This window comes from Triticum aestivum, chromosome 2B, assembly GCF_018294505.1.
Source record: "Triticum aestivum cultivar Chinese Spring chromosome 2B, IWGSC CS RefSeq v2.1, whole genome shotgun sequence".
In the NCBI taxonomy this organism is placed as follows: domain Eukaryota; kingdom Viridiplantae; phylum Streptophyta; class Magnoliopsida; order Poales; family Poaceae; genus Triticum; species Triticum aestivum.
This window is the reverse complement of record NC_057798.1, coordinates 29,583,242-29,600,138: the sequence shown is the minus strand read 5'-3', so window position 1 is coordinate 29,600,138 and position 16,897 is coordinate 29,583,242. Positions and strand designations below refer to the sequence as shown.

The 16,897-nt window shown below is 43.9% G+C and overlaps 2 protein-coding genes across 3 annotated transcripts; both read left to right on the top strand.

Annotated features, from left to right (window-relative positions):
• The first annotated feature begins 664 nt into the window (after positions 1–664).
• On the top strand, positions 665–6,421 carry LOC123043277 (phosphoglycerate mutase-like protein 1). The gene is made up of 10 exons (XM_044465684.1): positions 665–952; positions 2,032–2,093; positions 2,193–2,300; positions 3,296–3,375; positions 4,171–4,333; positions 4,621–4,695; positions 4,786–4,874; positions 5,505–5,624; positions 5,969–6,013; positions 6,102–6,421. The coding sequence occupies exons 1-10, from the start codon at positions 751–753 to the stop codon at positions 6,214–6,216; spliced, it is 1,059 nt and encodes a 352-aa protein (XP_044321619.1). The 5' UTR covers positions 665–750; the 3' UTR covers positions 6,217–6,421.
• A 2,172-nt stretch (positions 6,422–8,593) lies between these two features.
• LOC123043278 (phosphoglycerate mutase-like protein 1) lies at positions 8,594–13,239 on the top strand. 2 transcript variants are annotated; one of them, XM_044465685.1, is made up of 10 exons: positions 8,594–8,801; positions 9,139–9,205; positions 9,330–9,437; positions 10,415–10,494; positions 10,588–10,750; positions 11,097–11,171; positions 11,264–11,352; positions 12,405–12,524; positions 12,778–12,822; positions 12,910–13,239. In XM_044465685.1, the coding sequence occupies exons 2-10, from the start codon at positions 9,146–9,148 to the stop codon at positions 13,022–13,024; spliced, it is 855 nt and encodes a 284-aa protein (XP_044321620.1). In that variant the 5' UTR covers positions 8,594–8,801; positions 9,139–9,145; the 3' UTR covers positions 13,025–13,239. The 2 variants fall into 2 exon arrangements, with proteins under 2 accessions (XP_044321620.1, XP_044321621.1); XM_044465686.1 differs by having other exon boundaries at positions 8,606–8,801; positions 9,144–9,205.
• The last annotated feature ends 3,658 nt before the right edge of the window (positions 13,240–16,897 follow it).

Sequence of the window (16,897 nt, the reverse complement as noted above, 5' to 3'; positions counted from 1 at the left end):
TTCTATCCCTATTTGATGAAAAAAAAATCTGTGGCTGCAGCCACTCCGCCGGCCACCGTGAACCCCGATGCCCCGTCCGGCCCCTCGGCAGCTTCCTCCGCGGCCTTCCCGACCCCTCCGAGCCCGCAGCGTGGCCGCCCGTCCCGCCGAAGCCCGGCCGCGGCCGCCCATCCCTGTCGCGCTTGCGTCTCGCCGTCCTTAACTTCCCCGCCACCGGATCGTCATTTTTCACGCCGTCTCCAAATTTTAGAGCGCTAGTTTTACAATCATCTGTTAATTAAAGCAAGAAAAAAAAGGTCAGACGGGACGGGTGTCCGAAAATCCTCTCTCTTGTCCTGTGCTGATTATTTTTAGGCCGCCAAATTTTGCACCAGCCGTTGGAGTTGCCCTTGCTGGCGCCGCACGGACGGTCGGTAATTGAAGGAAGGAACGAAACAAGCGGCGGTAGAAGGGGGGGCGGACGCGAACATTCCTTGAAGTCACGGAATTTGTCGGCAGGAAGAAGGAAAGAAAGAAAGAAAGTTGGAAGGAAGAAGGGGGGGCAGGAAGAAGGAAAGAAAGAAAGGAGAAAGCGATGGGAGCGGTGGAGGAGGGGAAAGAAAGTTGGAACCGCCGCAAGCCGATGGCCAAAACTGTCTGCTGTTGCCTTCCACGGACGCGACCCGTCGAGGAGGGGACATGACGCGATTTGCAGCTGACTCATTAGCGAATTGAATTGAATAAATTAAAAGCGAGCCGACACGAGCCACGATGCTGCCGAATCCTCCTTTTAGTACCACCACCGGCGCGGCCCTCCGCCTCTGCCTCCCTATCCCGCCTCGGGCCGCTGCCTCTGCCTCATCGTCCTCCTCGCGCTCGCACTCCTTCGCCGCTGCCGGACGGGTTTCCCTCCGCCGTCGCCGCCGCCGCGCTTCCTTCACCGACTGCCGCTGCTCCTCCTCCTCCTCCCCAGGTACGCCCGCGCTCCAACCTCCCCCTCCTTCTTCTCCATCCCCCGTGAATTAATCGAACCCAGCGGCGCGCGCTCTCTCTCTTCCCCACTCCCTCACCGGAAAGTAAAATCGACTGCCCTCTTCCTCCTGGATTGAGTGATTAATCGCAGAGGCCGGTTGCCGCCCCGCCGTGCTATGCAATCTCAATGCTCCCCCGCCCAGCCGCCCGCCCGTCTTCTTCCCAGCGCTTCCGCTTCTCCTCCGCCGCTCCGCGGCAGCGCCAGATCTGCCTCCGCCGCGCAGATGCTCCCGAATATGCGCTTATTTATGCTCCTCCCCCTCAACACTTTCTCCATTAGCGAGTATTTATTTACGAGTAGCTATTTATTATTTAAGCAGGTTTCGTTGGCAACCGTTAGTCAGATCTCCTCCCCTTACGTGTCGATGCTTAACACTAGTTGCCGACGTCCCCACCGCACCGCCTTCCCATCATATACTAATCCGATGCTATGCAACATGGATTAAACATCCGCCGCATTGCACCGCCGAAATGGTCTCCTTCGTCACACAAGAAGAAGAAAACAAAGCAGAGTAGTTGGAGCAGCTTTAATGTTATTTTCTTTTCGCAGAGGAGGCTTGTGCTTGCAAGTTTATTACTTCCTCCGCACCATAATATAAGAGCGCTTTTGACACTAGTCCCACATTAAATTGCTACACCAATATGCTTTCGGTCTAGGCAAATCAGTGCATTCATTATTTTTGTCCGTCCGATGGGAATCACCGCGTTTAGCTCATATAGGCACTGCCAGTATGGCGCACATGCTCTCTGACCAATGGAGGATCAACGCCTTTTACTACCATGTGATGTGATTCTTTGGGCACGCACCAATACATCAACATTCCCACCATGTGAAAAAATGTTCCGTTTCGACGAATCAACATATGTGCCATTCTGTAAAGCACAAGGTGCAGCCGGGAAGTTGCGATTTTAGCCTAACTGCATGTGGCTGCTGCAACTGTCTGTTCACGTTGTGTTCATCTGTCTAGCTCGTCAGTGGATAGTAATAACATACATCAGTAATTTGTTTCTTTTGGGCAGAAATGGAGGCCGGCGCTGGCACGGCTCTGTACCCCGCGCACCGATGCAAAACCATATACCTGGTAGGTTGGTACCACACATCATCAACTGTCGGTGACAGACCTGTAAGACAAATGCGAAAAAAAAAACTCAACATGATTCGCTGTAACCAATGTGCGCAGGTGAGGCATGCCCAGGGTATTCACAATGTGGAAGGCGAGAAGGATTTTGCAGCATACAAGTCACATGCGCTGCTTGATGCTCAACTTACCCCTTTGGGCTGGAGCCAAGTAAGATTACTCGTTTCCTTTTCATTATCCCCATGCATTTCAATTTCAAACACTGCTCTTAGCATTGTCAGTTCTATGGCCAACTAAGGTGATGCTTTTTGTCAAATATTTAAGGCGAAAATGTGTCTGTGATGTTGACATGAGTGCCCTCTCCAAGCACTAATGAAGCACTAATGCTCTCTCTAAGCACGTTAGGAAAGCCCTTTTTCCATTCATTTTGCCCTTTCAGTGCCACAGGGTTGGATGGTAGCCTCTATTCCACTGTAATGTGTTCGTGCTCATGGTATCAAGACACTCATGGTACAATATTATCAAAGTCAAACATTAAGATTTTTTATATAGAAAATGTGTAGATGTGGGCATCATGTCATGATGCTTAGTTACAGAAGTTTCTGTAATTCAAGCGTTGGATACTCAATTCATTCACCTCACATACTAACAGATGCTCATTGATGATGTTTAACCTTTATTTGGATGATGATGACATCTTCTGTCAAATGCATTTGTAGCAGTTAGCAGTATTACGGCAATGCTCAGTACTTTTGTCTATGGCTATTCTGTCAAGCTGTCATGGCTGAAATCCTGGAGAATATGTTTTCCTTACTAAAGGAATCTTCACATCGTAGCAGCCATTTTATATGAAAAAAATCTTAGGTTTTAGTAGTTCACATGGTTCTTACTGCCGCCCTAAAAAATTGAACTCCCCTTTGTTAGCATCAACGTCTCACTTAATATATCAACCCTAACCCTATTTGTATCAGAACACAATGACACCACCTTGTTTTGGATGACATTGAGATGCCTTTAGTTGATTCCTTTATGGTTGTATAAGCCAAAATTTTGCCATGTTCATTTCAAAGTCTTTTTTACTGCAGTTGTGTAATTAGTTGAGTTCCTTTCTGGCCTTGACACATAATGTTGATCGAAATATCACTCAGCTTTTTATCATGTTGCATTTTCAAGTTCCATGGATATTGACTTACATTCATTTGTAGGTTGATACCCTGCGAGATCATGTGACAAAATGTGGACTAGCAAAAAAGATTGAGTTGGTTATTGTTTCCCCTCTACTCAGGTATAGTTTTCCTTGACCTTGATCTTTTTGTACGTAATTTCAGTGTTCTGGATCTTCTCCTAAGTTTCGTATGTTCAGAGTTGGCATTGCATTAATTTTCTTTCGAGAAAATACAATGTTAGGCTTTCAGCTTCTAGTATAAATTGTAGCACTGCTTAAACCTGGACTATGTTGATCTTCTAACCATATTTTCCTGGACCGAGCGTGTTAATTGTCGTTAGAAGAAGAAAAAAACATGTTCTTTGAAAGGCCTGTGAATTATGTCAGTTAAGCATCTCCATGTATCAGCTATTGCTTGGGCCACGAGTCTTTCAGTTTTACCTTGGAATTATAGTTTCATTATGCACATTCAGTTATAGGTAGTGCATACCAAAGCACTCCACTAGGCAGGCTTTGTTGGGGTTAGAGTCAGAACTGTTCAGCAGTGGTTTCATGGTTAGTAAAATTATGAGGTTTAATGTACATCCTTGCACAGAATCTTGTCTTTTGCAATTGTCAAACAGAGTTTAGATTGGTTTTGTTGTACATGGACGAATATTCCTGTTGTCTGCAGTTCTTGGTACATGTCTTACATGGTGCAAAAATCTAGTACAAACAAAATTCAGCTTGATCCATCTTTTACACCCTTAGTCACTCCCTCATGACAATAGCTACTCAATCTGTTTATCTATTATGTAGTACATTTTTATCAGAACTCCTGTGCTAAGGCATGGTGTACATACAGTGCATTGCCGTAGCATGTAACTACTAATACTAAATGAGTCTCACAGTATTTCATTTGAACTAATCTCACAGGACTATACAAACTGCAGTGGGGGTCTTTGGTGGTGGGAACTATATTGATGGAGCAAGTGCATCACCATTGATGGTAGAGGGTGCTGGAAACAGTGAACGTCAGCCGATTTCAAGTTTGAACTGCCCACCGTTTCTCGCAGTTGAGGCTTGCAGAGAGCACCTGGTATTTTCCTATCATTTGTTGCAAAAAATATCATCATTTACTGCCTCATTTACTTGGTTTGTACTCCTTCGTCCCATAATGTACATAGCTTGCAAAAACGTCTTACATTATTGGACGGAGGGAGTACTAAATATTGACTAGAATAACTTGTTTATCTTTGTACTTTTAAGTCAAATATATCCTCATTTAAGAATTTGCATGCCTCTGTTTGTCTCTGCTTCTTTCGTAACAGTAATGCTCTGACAAATATTCTTAATATTTCTTTTGTATTTGATTATAAAATGCAGGGTGTTCATCCCTGTGACAAGAGGAGCAGCATAACAAAATACCGTACTCTCTTTCCTGCCATTGATTTTTCCTTGGCAAGTACCTACTGTTGCTAATTCAGAAGAACATTTCATGACAGCATCTCAATGGTGTTTTTAATATACGTGTGCTCACGCTCTTTACAGATCGAGAATGATGAAGATGTTCTCTGGGAACCCGATGTCAGAGAAACAAATGAGTCTGTTGCTCTCAGGGGCATGAAGTTCTTTGACTGGTAATTTTCCTTTCTAAGATTGATTAGTTTCTTTTCATTAATGTCTTGAAAATATAAGCCTGATGCTCTGATTTTATGAATATGAAACGCAAGTACCTCGATATTTTTTCTTTTTTCTTGAGGGAGTACCTCGATAACATTCATCTGCATGCCCTATATCACTTTTGGTTATTTTTTGCGTCATTCAAAATAATTTGTCCACCCAAACAAGAAATTTATTCACCACTCTCCTGACCTGACAGGAGTCCCATACTCCTAGTGAATTATATTATTTGCCTCACTTCCATCTATGGACTGGAAGGCAGAAGCTGACTATATATGTTACTTTATCTGCGTCAACACTTGTTGCATGATTTAGAGACAAAATGGAACTGGTGGTGAAGCATTGTGCACTGCATTGGATAATTACCTCTGTCCCACGCAATCCTTCGTCTGATTGCTTGTTTCTCATATACCAGTGAGTTATCACTGAGTGACTTATTTGAAATTATAAAGCTCCAGATGCTGGAGATTTTTGTGTAGCATGTATTTAGAAAGACAAACCTTAGATTGGATGACCCGTTGAGTCGGCCACTAACTTTATCTTTGGTTGCTGGATTATATTAGACTGATCCTTGAATGTGCTCACAGGTTATGGACGAGAGAAGAGAAAGAGATAGCTATTGTCAGCCATAGTGGTTTCTTGTATCACACCTTGAACATGTATGGTAAAGAGTGTCATCCAACAATAGCAGAGGAACTGGGAAAGCAGTAAGTTTTTTCCCCTTGGTAATTGTCAACTAATCGACCCACCATACCCTGTAAACTTGTGATGCAGTGAGAGCACAATGTTTGCAATATGTAACCGTTGGAACTTGAAGCCATTGTCAAGTATAAGAAAATTGGACTAGTTTTTGTATCAGTATCAGTAGAGGGGAAAATGTTTTGTATTCTTCACCGTGGGATAACATGACCTGATAGAGTTACTCTCAATAGAACTCTTTGTGTTGCACTCTCACTGCAATGATTCTTGTGCGAGCACTAAAATGTTTAAACCATGGTTGATGCCATCATCACAAGAGCATGTTGCTAACTTCTGACTTGGTTATATACAGCTTCGCCAACTGTGAGCTCCGGTCGATGGTCTTGGTCGACAGAAGGTCAGTTCTTGGTTTGCCTCAGCGGTTACGTTGCAGTTGGCGCTTTGCTTTTTTATAACGTGGGTTTGCTTTGCAACGCTCGCTTCAGTAACCTTGGATCGGATGCCTCTAAATACAACTTCGCTGGGAAGATACCGACCGGGCTTGATATGCCCAGCGATGTCGCAGACGAGAAGCAGGCTGAAGAAGCTAGCAAGAACTGAGGCTGTCGAGCATGTGGATGTCTTTGATTCTTTTGTCAAACCTTGGTTCTGGCTGACAATGAACTGAGAATAGATACTAAGCGACATCTAAGGATAGGACTTGCCGTCTGTTGTTCCGGTGTATGATGGGCACGATTGGTTATGTTTATCTGATTTGTTGTTTGAACAGATACCCAAATTCATGGGAAATAAGGACTTATACGCATACCCCTCTTTTTGAGAACGAGGACGATACGTTGAACCCTAAATAGCATTTCAATAACAGGTAAAATAACCGGAAATTGCTTTTGGAGGCCGAGCTCCATGGAGGCCTCCAAATGCAATATTTAGATTGTAAGCATTTTATAATCAAATTTTATATAGAACACGTTAAAATTGAAGTTAGGGTATAAACGGATAATTTTTTAAAGCATTTGGTATAGATTGTGGGTTGATTAACCCAAATATTATGTTTTTTTTCAAATAGCAAAACATTTTTCTAGACTCGCTTAAAACTGGATCACGCGTTAATTTCGAGAAACAGCAGGAGATTTTCTGCAAAAGGTGAAACGTTGAACTTAAACCTGGATTACATGTTGATTTCAAAAAAGAGCAGAGGACTTTCTGCAAAAATAAAGTGACGGACTTTCTCCCTTTATTAGTAGGTGTACCACACACACAGGTTACCACGTCTATAAATATGTAAAGAAAAAAATGATCTTTGCATATAATTTCAGCATGAATTTCAAAATTGCATTCAAGAGTAGTGCTCATATTTTTAATTCATATACGATTTTTTAAAAATCTTGGCTGGACCTCCAAGAAAGATACGGAACACGTAGCCCCTCTACTTGTTGGGACAAGAAAAACAGATAGCTTTCCTTTTTTTTTCTCATCACATTAAGAAACAGGTCACTCCTGAATAAACTAGGAGCCTAGGATAGCTAAATTCACTCCTCCTAATATTTGGATGGATTCTGTACGTAAGGCTCGTAAGGCCGTGATTTCATTGACTGTAACGATTCTACGATCGATCCTAATGAATGAATAAATAAAGGTGTTGATTGTAAATAACGATTCTACTATCGATCCTAATGAATGAATAAATAATCTATGCCCCGGTTGTGCAGGAGATTAAGCACTTGTTGTCCCTTAGAAAAACTTGTATTACTCACGTTTCACGTTCTCAAAATAAAGCTAGTGATAGTTTAGCAGTGTTTGCTAGAATTCATGGCAGGACTATGACCTGGCTAGGGTCTGGTTTGGAGGAGACTCTGGTGATAGTTGCTGACGATTGTAAGGACTCCTTGATTGAGTAATACAAGTTTCTCCTTCGCAAAAAATAAAAAAATAAAAAAAAATAAAAAATAAAGGTGTTGATTGTAAAGAAAACAAAGAAGAAGATCCAATGTGGGAATATGGTTCGGTCGGCCTGCTCCAACCCGATCGACATAAGAGCATCTACAACCGGTAACCTCGGTTTTGTCTCCTAAATATTTGCGAACGTGCAAGGTCCGTGTGCGGGCATGTTCATTTTTAGTCTTTGTTTATCCGTCGGACGCAGCGATGTTCCTATTTTATTTTATTTTCTTTATATATGCCCAGTCACATAAATGCGGTTAATTGAGACAGGGAGAAAGAGAAAAAGAAAATAAAGAAAGAGAAAAGATGATCCAGTCAGTGTACGCCAAATCCTACGTGGGGCACCGACCGAACACATCCGCAACCCCTCATAATGCCCTCGTATATGAGATGAGCATGGGAAATGACACACGGCTCCCATGTTTAAAGAGGCATTTTCAAGGGTTAAAAGGCATTTTCTTTTAGGATTTTTTTATTCAACAAATAACTTAGAGGGTTTCCTCAAAAAAAAAACTTAGAGGGTGTGCACACATGGTCGCTCCACACATGAGAGCTGCTATACGGATGGCATATTTGGGAGAGAATGATCTGTGGACGACGCTACACATAAAGCCATTGATGCGTTAGAGCAAAAGCAAACAACCCCGTTCATTCCTGCATCGTGTGGGGTTCGGCCGGCTAGTGTCGTCCGTCCAGCAGTTTCGTTTATACATTGCCAAAAGGCACGAGCGACATCTACTTCATCCGTTTCAAAAATAGATGACTTAACTTTGTACTAACTTTAGCATAAAATTAGTACAAAGTTGGGTCATCTATTTTGAAACGAAGGGAGTACTTGGAAGAGACACATGTGAACCGACACGTCCATTGCCTAAAGGCAACCGTCCGTGGTTCCACACAAGCAGGGATTAACTACATATATAATTAACACATGCTAATTAATTCTAACAAGACGAACTACCACATGTTCATTCAACAAATAACATGGTCGCTCCATAAAAAGACGAACATAAAGACAATTGGCATCTGATAGGAGAGAGAGAGAAACCCAATCAGATGCCTCTTTTAACCGTAAAATATCCAAGCGGAGGAGAGACGATGGCGATGGCGATGGCGATGAGTGGTCCGGCCATTCTATTTGAGCAAAAATCAAGCAGCCGAAGAGGACACGGCTGACGGCTTCCTCCACCACCGCCGCCGCCGCCGCCGCCGCCGCCGCACTTGGTTTGGCTCCTCCTCCTCAGGTACGGCCGCACCTTCCCCTGCCCTGTTTTCTCGCGGAGGGTTGGCTGTTCCCCCCTCCTCTTGTTTGGCAGTATTAGAGAAAGGGAATGGGATTAGGCATGGGAGGGTGGTCGATTTTTAGTCCTGAACCCATGCTTGGTGCGCGGTTATTTGAGAGTTACTAGTGGGAATTTGAGAGCAAGCTTATCATCCCACCTCAACTAACAGGGGGGAGACCGGGTAAGAGATGCCTGGGAATAAAACTGTATGTGACTGCACCTGTCTGATTACATTGTCTTTATTACCCGTCTAGTTCGTCGATGGATGATTATATGATTATCCGTTCATGTTGGGCAGAACAGAAATGGAGGCCAGCGCCGTCGCAGCTCTGTATCCCGCGCACCGATGCAAAACCTTATACCTGGTACCACACTTCGAGCTGCTCTTTGAGTCCACCTTTTACCCAAGGATGTAGCATCAATTACCGGTGACAAATGTTTGCAGTGTGAAGAATGTTCAATCTGTTTCCGTGTGACCAATGTGCGCAGGTGAGGCATGCGCAGGGTTTCCACAACGCGGCAGAAGAGTCGGATGTTATAGACCACACTTCACCTGCGCTGCTTGATGCCCAACTTACCCCTTTGGGCTGGAGCCAAGTGAGATTTCTCTTGTTTTGCTTTACATTATCCCCATGTATCTCAACCACTGCTCTTAGCATTATCAGTTCTATGGCTGACTAAGGTGGTGCTTCGAGTCAGATATTTAAGGCGAAACTGCGTCTGCGATGTTGGCACCAGCACTAGAAATGGAAGCACCAATGCTCTCTAAGCACATTAGAAAAGCCCTTCTCCGTTCATTTCGCCTTTGTGTTTCACCGCCACGGGATTGGATGGTAGCCTGTATTTCACTGTCATGTGTTGTGCTCATGATATCAGGCCATCCATGGTACAAATATTATCAAACAGTAAGATTGTTTATGTCGAAATGTGTAAATGTGGCATCATGTCATGATGCTTTAGCGGTAGAAGTTCATTTCTGTAGTTCAAGTGTTGGATGCTCGATTCATTCACCTCACATAGTAACAGATCCTCATTGATGATGTTCAACCTTTATTTGGATGATGGCGTCTTCTGGCGAATGCATTTGTGGCAGTTAGCAGTATTATGGCAATGTCCAATAATTTTTTTCTATGGTTATTCTGTCAAGCTTCCATGGCTGAAATCCTAGAGAATACTTTTTCGTTACTAATGAGATCCTCAAGCGTAGCAGCCGTTTCATATGCAAAACCTTAGGTTGTTAGTAGTTCACATGGTTCTTATTGCCGCCTTAAAAAAATTAAGTCCTCTGTGTTAGCATCAACCTCTGACTAGAGATATCAACCCTAACCCCAGTTGTATCAAAACACAATGACACCGCCTTGTTTTGGATGACATTGCAATGCCTTTAGTTGATTCCGTTAAGGCTGCGAGCCACTTTTTTGGGCATGTTCATTTCAAAGTCTTCTGTCTGCAGTTGTGTAATTAGTTAAGTTCCTTTGTGACCCTGACATATAATGTTGATCGAAATACCACTCAACTTTTTTTTCATGTGGGATTTTCAAGTTCCATGGATGTTGATTAAAATGCATTTGTAGGTTGATTGCCTGCGAGACCATGTGACAAAATGTGGACTAGCAAAAAAGATTGAGTTGGTTATCGTTTCCCCTCTAATGAGGTATAGTTTTCCTTGACCTTCTGGCCTTCTTGTACATTTTCAGTGTTCTGAATCTTCTTCTACGCTTTTTACGTTCACTTGAACCAATCTCAGGACTCTGCAAACTGCAGTGGGGGTCTTTGGTGGTGGGAACTATACTGATGGAGTAAGCGCACCCCCATTAATGGTAGAAGGTGCAGAAAACAGTGGACGTCAGCCGATTTCAAGTTTGAACTGCCCGCCGTTTCTTGCAGCTGAGGCCTGCAGGGAGCAGTTGGTATTTCCCTATCATTTGTTACAAAATAAATAAAAAATGTCTCATCATTTAGTGCCTCGTTTATATTGGTTTGTGTTAAATATTAACTAGAATAGGCTATTTTTTGCAATAGCTAGAATAACTTGTTCATCTTTATTTTAACTTATAAGTCGAATACTCTCATTTGAGAATTTTGCATGCCCCTTTGTGTCTTTTTTTTTTCATACACGTCCCAAACTGGGAGCCGGGTTCCATTATATGCACAATGGAACAGAAGCCTCTGTTTGTGTGTGCTTCTCCCATATCAGCAATGCTCTGTTGACAAATATTCTCAATATTTGATTTTGTATTTGTTTATGAAATGCAGAGTGTTCTTACCTCTGACAAGAGGAGCAGCATAACAAGATACCGGACTCTCTTTCCTGCCATTGATTTTTCCTTGGCAAGTACCTACTGTTGCTAACTCATAAGAACAGTTCATGACACGGTGTCTCGATGGTGTTTTTAATATACGTGTGCTCACACTCTTTACAGATAGAGAATGATGAAGATGTTCTTTGGGGACCCGATATCGTAGAAGCAAATGAGTCTGTTGCTGCCAGGGGCATGAATTTCTTTGACTGGTAATTTTTCTTTATAAGATTGATTAGTTTCTTTTCATTAATGTGTTGAAAATATAAGCCTGATGGTCTACTTTTATGAGCATGAAACACAAGTACCTTGATAATATTCATCTGCACGCCCTATATCACTTTTGGTTATTTTTCTGCGTTACCCAAACAAGCAATTTATTCACCACTCTCCCCACCTGACAGGAGTCCCATGTTCCTAAAGAATCATGTTATTTGCCTCACTTTTTTTTTGAGAATCATCGTCAGGGGAAGGGTCCCCACCTGTGTATATGTATATATTACTCGAAGTGACCCAAGGGTCTTGGTGTTAGAGAGAAGTTACAAGGCCACAGAGATCTGTGAGGTGGGATAGTTGCGACTGGGCGGCCATCTTATCACTCGGTTCTTTAAACCGATGAGTCCAAAGTTCAAAGTCACTACAGATACTTCGAACAGTCGTCGACTTGCTATGATTTTTATTCCTGAAGACCGTCAAGAGGCCCATATCTTCCATAGAATTGGTAGAAGAGTCTCTGGCCAAATGCAAGTTTCAAAGGTCAGCCAACATGGAGGTAGCCCAAAGATCTTGGGGCCGAGCAGGGAGCACAATGCCTGGGCGCAGCCATATGGATGCAACCCTTAGGCAAGCAATGAACAAATGATGGGTGCCCTCTGAAGTGGCATTACATCGTGGGCAAGCTGCGGCGGCTGCAATGTGCTTATGAAAGAGGTTGTCCCCGGTGTTTAACCGACCTCTAAACAAGAGCCAAGCAAAGATCTTCGGCTTGTTTGGACAGCGGCTGCGCCAAATAAGATCTGCATGGTTACACTCATCTTCCTCATGCATACTTGTTGTGTGGTTTAGAGACAAATTGGAACTGGTGGTGAAGGATTGTGAACTGCATTTAATTTGACATTAGGAAGTTGTAGATGATGGAGATTTATGTGTAGCATGTATTGAGAAAGACAAACCTCAGATTAGGCGACCCGTTGGGTTGACCAGTAACTTTAATTTTGGTAGCTAGATTAAATTAAACTGAACTATTCGTCGGATGTGCTTGCAGGTTATGGACAAGAGAAGAGAAAGAGATAGCTGTTGTCACCCATTGTGGCTTCTTGTATCACACCCTAAACATGTATGGTAAAGAGTGTCATCCAGCCGTAGCAGAGGAACTGGGCAAGGTGTAAGTAATGCATTCATTCCCCTTGCAACTGAGCAATCAACTCAAGAGAGCACAGCATTTGCCAGATGTAACCGTTGGAACTTGAAACCATATAAAGTATAGGCAAAATGGACTAGTTTTTCTTTCCGGAAGAAGGGAAAAAAAATCTTTTGTATTCTTTGTCTTGGGATAACATGACCTGATAGAGTTACTTGTTCAGAGAACTTCTTGTCTTGCAACCTCAGTAATCTAACTAGTACTTGGTTATATGCAGCTTTGCAAACTGCGAGCTCCGGTCGATGGTGTTGGTCGACAGAAGGTCAGTCCTTTATTGCCTTAACGATTGCGTTGCAATTGACGCTTTGCTTCTTCTTTTATAATGTGGATTTTCTTTGCAACGCTGCAGTAAGCTTGGATTGGATACCTCTACATACAATTTCGCTGGGAAGATACCGGCCGGGCTTGATATGCCCAGCGATGTCGCGGAGAAGAAGCAGGCTGAAGGAGCTAGCAAGAACTGAAGACTGTCAATGATTCTTTTACCAAACCCTGTTCTGGCTGACAATGGTCAAGTTTTGAATGGCATACCTGAAATCGAAGAATAGACAATCGGATACGACTCGCCATCTGTCTCCGGAGTGTATGCTCGACATGATTCGTTATGTTTCTTATCTGATCTGATCCGTTGTCTGAACACGCACCCAAAATATTCATGGGAATAAGGATGATTTACACACGTACCGGACCTCTGTTGAGAACGAGGGCAATATATACTTGTCCTATATGCTTCGGAGACTTGGTCTGATGGAAACTTCACAGATAGACTTGGTCAGATAGATGGCAACATAGTTTTCGTCGCCTATATAGTGTTGTCATTTGGCTTATGAACCCTTGCTGTTTGACGGACATTGCTAGGTGCCATTTCATCGTCGAGATCACAAGCTATAGAGTATATAGGCCGAGCTTGTTGACGAGCTTCCAATTCCAAACAAGAAGCTGCAGCAAATGGCCGCTGCCGTGAGCTTTTCCTACCAAACAAGAGCACACTTCTTCATGCTCCTCTGCTGCTCCTCCATATGGTCTTCGCGCCTGCCTCGTGCTACCTCCTCCATTTCTTTCACCTCCAACTTCTCCCATCCCGACTACGACGCCCGGGACCTCATCTTCCAGGGCGACGCCTACTACGACTCCCGGTCTCGGACGATCCAGCTGACCCCGAGCATCGGGAACAGCGTAGGCCGTGTGTTCCTCCCAGCGCCCGTGCCGCTGTGGGATGCCGTCACCGGCGAGCTCGCCCGCTTCACCACCTCCTTCACCTTCCAAATCAAGGTGAACAACGCAAACAACACCGGTGATGGCTTGGCATTCTTCCTCGGGCATTACCCTCCGGCCGACATTCCCAAGTTGGAGCGTGAGATGAGCGGCGGGAACCTCGGCCTCTTCAACAGGAGCGTCGGCACGGTCGCGACCGGCGACGAACGAGCCGTGGCCGTTGAGTTTGACACGCACTTGAATGATGGCTTCGACCCCAGCGGCAGCCACATGGGCATTGATGTCAACTCCATCGTCTCACGGGCCTACACCAACGCCACCGTGCCTGGCAGGAACCTAACGTCCGGCCTCCCAATGACTTGCAACATCACCTACGGCAACGACACAAAAATCCTAGCAGCTCTTCTCCAGATCGGCGACACGACGTATCGCGTCAGCACGAGTGTTGACCTGAGGCAATTCTTGCCTAGTGTGGTGGCCATCGGCTTCTCCGGTGCCACTGGCATTGCGGTCGAGCTACACCAAATAGTTTCCTGGTCATTTGACTCCACCTTGGATCCGCCGCGGGAGAGCCCCGGGAGTCGCCCTCCCGCACCGAAGACGCTGCTGCTAGTAGAGATAATAACTAGACTAGTTATTGGAGTCATTGCAATTGTGTGCATCTTTGTTGGCGTCCGTCGGTGGCAGCTATTCACGAGAAAGAAGCGTTACAAAGCTCTTGCTAGGGGCCTTGTGCCTATTGGTTATCATAGGTTGGCACGTGCAACCAACGAATTTGCAGAGGAAAACAAGCTCGGGCAAGGAGGTTCTCCTTCTGTTTATGAGGGCCAACTTGGAAGTCCAAGTAGACCGGTGGCGATAAAGATATTCAAGAAAACATCATCATGCGAGGGGAGGAAGGCGTTCGAGGACGAGCTCAAGATTGCGAGTCAGCTCAGGCACCGGAACCTTGTCGAATTGATAGGTTGGTGCTGTGATGGCCAGAGGAGCCTGGTTGAGTTTATATGTTGGTGGCGGGACGACAGGTACACACGTCTCTTCCTTGTGTATGAGCTTGTGCCACAAGGTAGCCTCGATCAACACCTACACGAGGGCAAGAGTTGGTTACCGTGGTCCAAGAGGTATGCATTGTAATTCCAGCTCGACAACACTTACATCGCTTCATTCAACTCGGTTTTTCTCTTACATAACATAACACATGGTTACATGCTTTGACAAACAGGCATGAGATCATCTTCGACCTAGGCTCTGCATTGCAATATCTCCATGTAGATTGCGAGCAACACCGACAGTGTATTGTACACGGTGATATCAAGTCCAGCAACGTGTTGCTTGGGTCTTCAAATGGTGCCAAGTTAGGTGACTTTGGATTGACAAGATTTGTTCACCAAGAAACCGGGTCAAAGACCACAGACCTTGTGCAGGGCACTTGGGGTTATATAGACCCTGTGTTCCTCAACACGAGCCAGCGGAACAGGCAGTCTGACATCTACAGTTTTGGCATTGTCCTACTAGAAATGGTCTCTGGAAGGGACCCAACGACGAGTCTCGATGGTATGCCTCCGTTACCGTCATGGGTAAGGAGTTTGTACCACGATGATGCGATCCTCGAGGCTGCAAATGGCAGGTTGATAGACGGCGAGTCAAGTACTGGGCGACAACAAATGGAGCGTGTGCTACTTGTCGGGCTCTTGTGTGTGCATCAGGACCCGAGCAGCCGGCCGTCCATCACGCACGCCATGGATTCCCTGCGATCGGAGGAGCTAAAACTGGACATCACTCCCCTGGCACCGGTGACACTTTCCCTACCATAGCCTTTGTAGTCCAAAAACCACAAAGAAATACCATACATGTATTCAAGGGATACAAATTGAGCTGGGATGTATCGGGAACAGGAATCATGTACTAGAAAGTTGGATATGCGCGTCAAATGATGACCCCACACACTTGAGAAGTGGCTAGATTTCTTCATGCTAGTACAAGTGTTGTTTTTAGTTTTTATATGATTTCAATACATATTTTACCCATTTTTTATATTGATATGCTTGAGCCGGGATGTACCGGGAATAGGAATCATGTACACTAGAAAGCTGGATGTGTGCGTCAAGCCGTCAACAGGTCAACTGGTGACCCCGCACATTTGAGAAGTGGCCAGATTTCTTCGATGCTAGTACAAGTGTTGTTTTTAGTTTTTATATGATTTTTAATACATGTTTTATCCATTTTTTTAATATTGACATGCTTGTCTGAAACTATAATGATAATATCACAATAAAATAGCAACATGTATAATAACAATGCTTTACTTGACTAATTTAACTATAAACATGAATATAGTTTGCTTGTACATATATTGTGCCACCTCTTCATCTGCCAGCCCCCATATCAAACCATACAGTATAATGCATTAATCAATCAGCATAGTATTTCTGTAAAATTGAAAGAAAAAAATTAGTCACACCTTGAGTAGCATCATTTAGAAATGAATCTACCAATCATGTTGTTTTTTGCATTTACTTGGCTCATTTGCCTCTAACCATGGCTTGCTTCTACGATTCATCATTGATAATTAGACATCAAAGAAGGAACACCTCGTATATTTCTCTTTTATTTGGAGGATCTTCACACAGAAATCAAATATCAATACTGGTGATTGATGTCCTCTTTATTGACCCGCTTCATCATTGGTTGTATTGTGATCATTTAATTCTTTTAGTGGAATGCAATGCATCTAGGATTCTATGGCACGGACAACTGATTCAAGTATATTATCAAATTCTGCTTTGTATGTACCCTAATGGAGTTCTAACCGGGTTATCGATGTGGCCCTTAAATATCATATAGCCAATACAAACGACTTTTTTTTGCCAAGCCAGTATATTATGGAGGCTTTGTTATTTTGCATGAAACCACCCATGAATTATATAATAATAAGTTGGGTTGAGTAAACAATGATTCTCTTCGATTTTGATATGGAGGCTTTAATCAATTTCAAGAAAACCCACGGCAAGACGTGCTGGTCCTTTATACAACAAGCCCGGCCGGCGGGTGAAGAGTTTCTCTTCGATTTGGAGAGCCTGGGTTGATAACATTGTTTACAAAGGTGGTGTTTCCATTGAAGT

What these genes read in the sequence shown, in the direction of transcription:
- LOC123043277 (XM_044465684.1), top strand. Translation starts at nt 751, where the DNA reads ATGCTGCCGAATCCTCCTTTTAGTACCACCACCGGCGCGGCCCTCCGC. An exon ending in GATGCAAAACCATATACCTG is followed by an intron (nt 2,094 to 2,192) that starts GTAGGTTGGTAC and finishes CAATGTGCGCAG; the next exon opens with GTGAGGCATGCCCAGGGTAT. An exon ending in CCCCTTTGGGCTGGAGCCAA is followed by an intron (nt 2,301 to 3,295) that starts GTAAGATTACTC and finishes ATTCATTTGTAG; the next exon opens with GTTGATACCCTGCGAGATCA.
- LOC123043278 (XM_044465685.1), top strand. Translation starts at nt 9,146, where the DNA reads ATGGAGGCCAGCGCCGTCGCAGCTCTGTATCCCGCGCACCGATGCAAA. An exon ending in ATCGTTTCCCCTCTAATGAG is followed by an intron (nt 10,495 to 10,587) that starts GTATAGTTTTCC and finishes AACCAATCTCAG; the next exon opens with GACTCTGCAAACTGCAGTGG. An exon ending in ATGGTGTTGGTCGACAGAAG is followed by an intron (nt 12,823 to 12,909) that starts GTCAGTCCTTTA and finishes GCAACGCTGCAG; the next exon opens with TAAGCTTGGATTGGATACCT.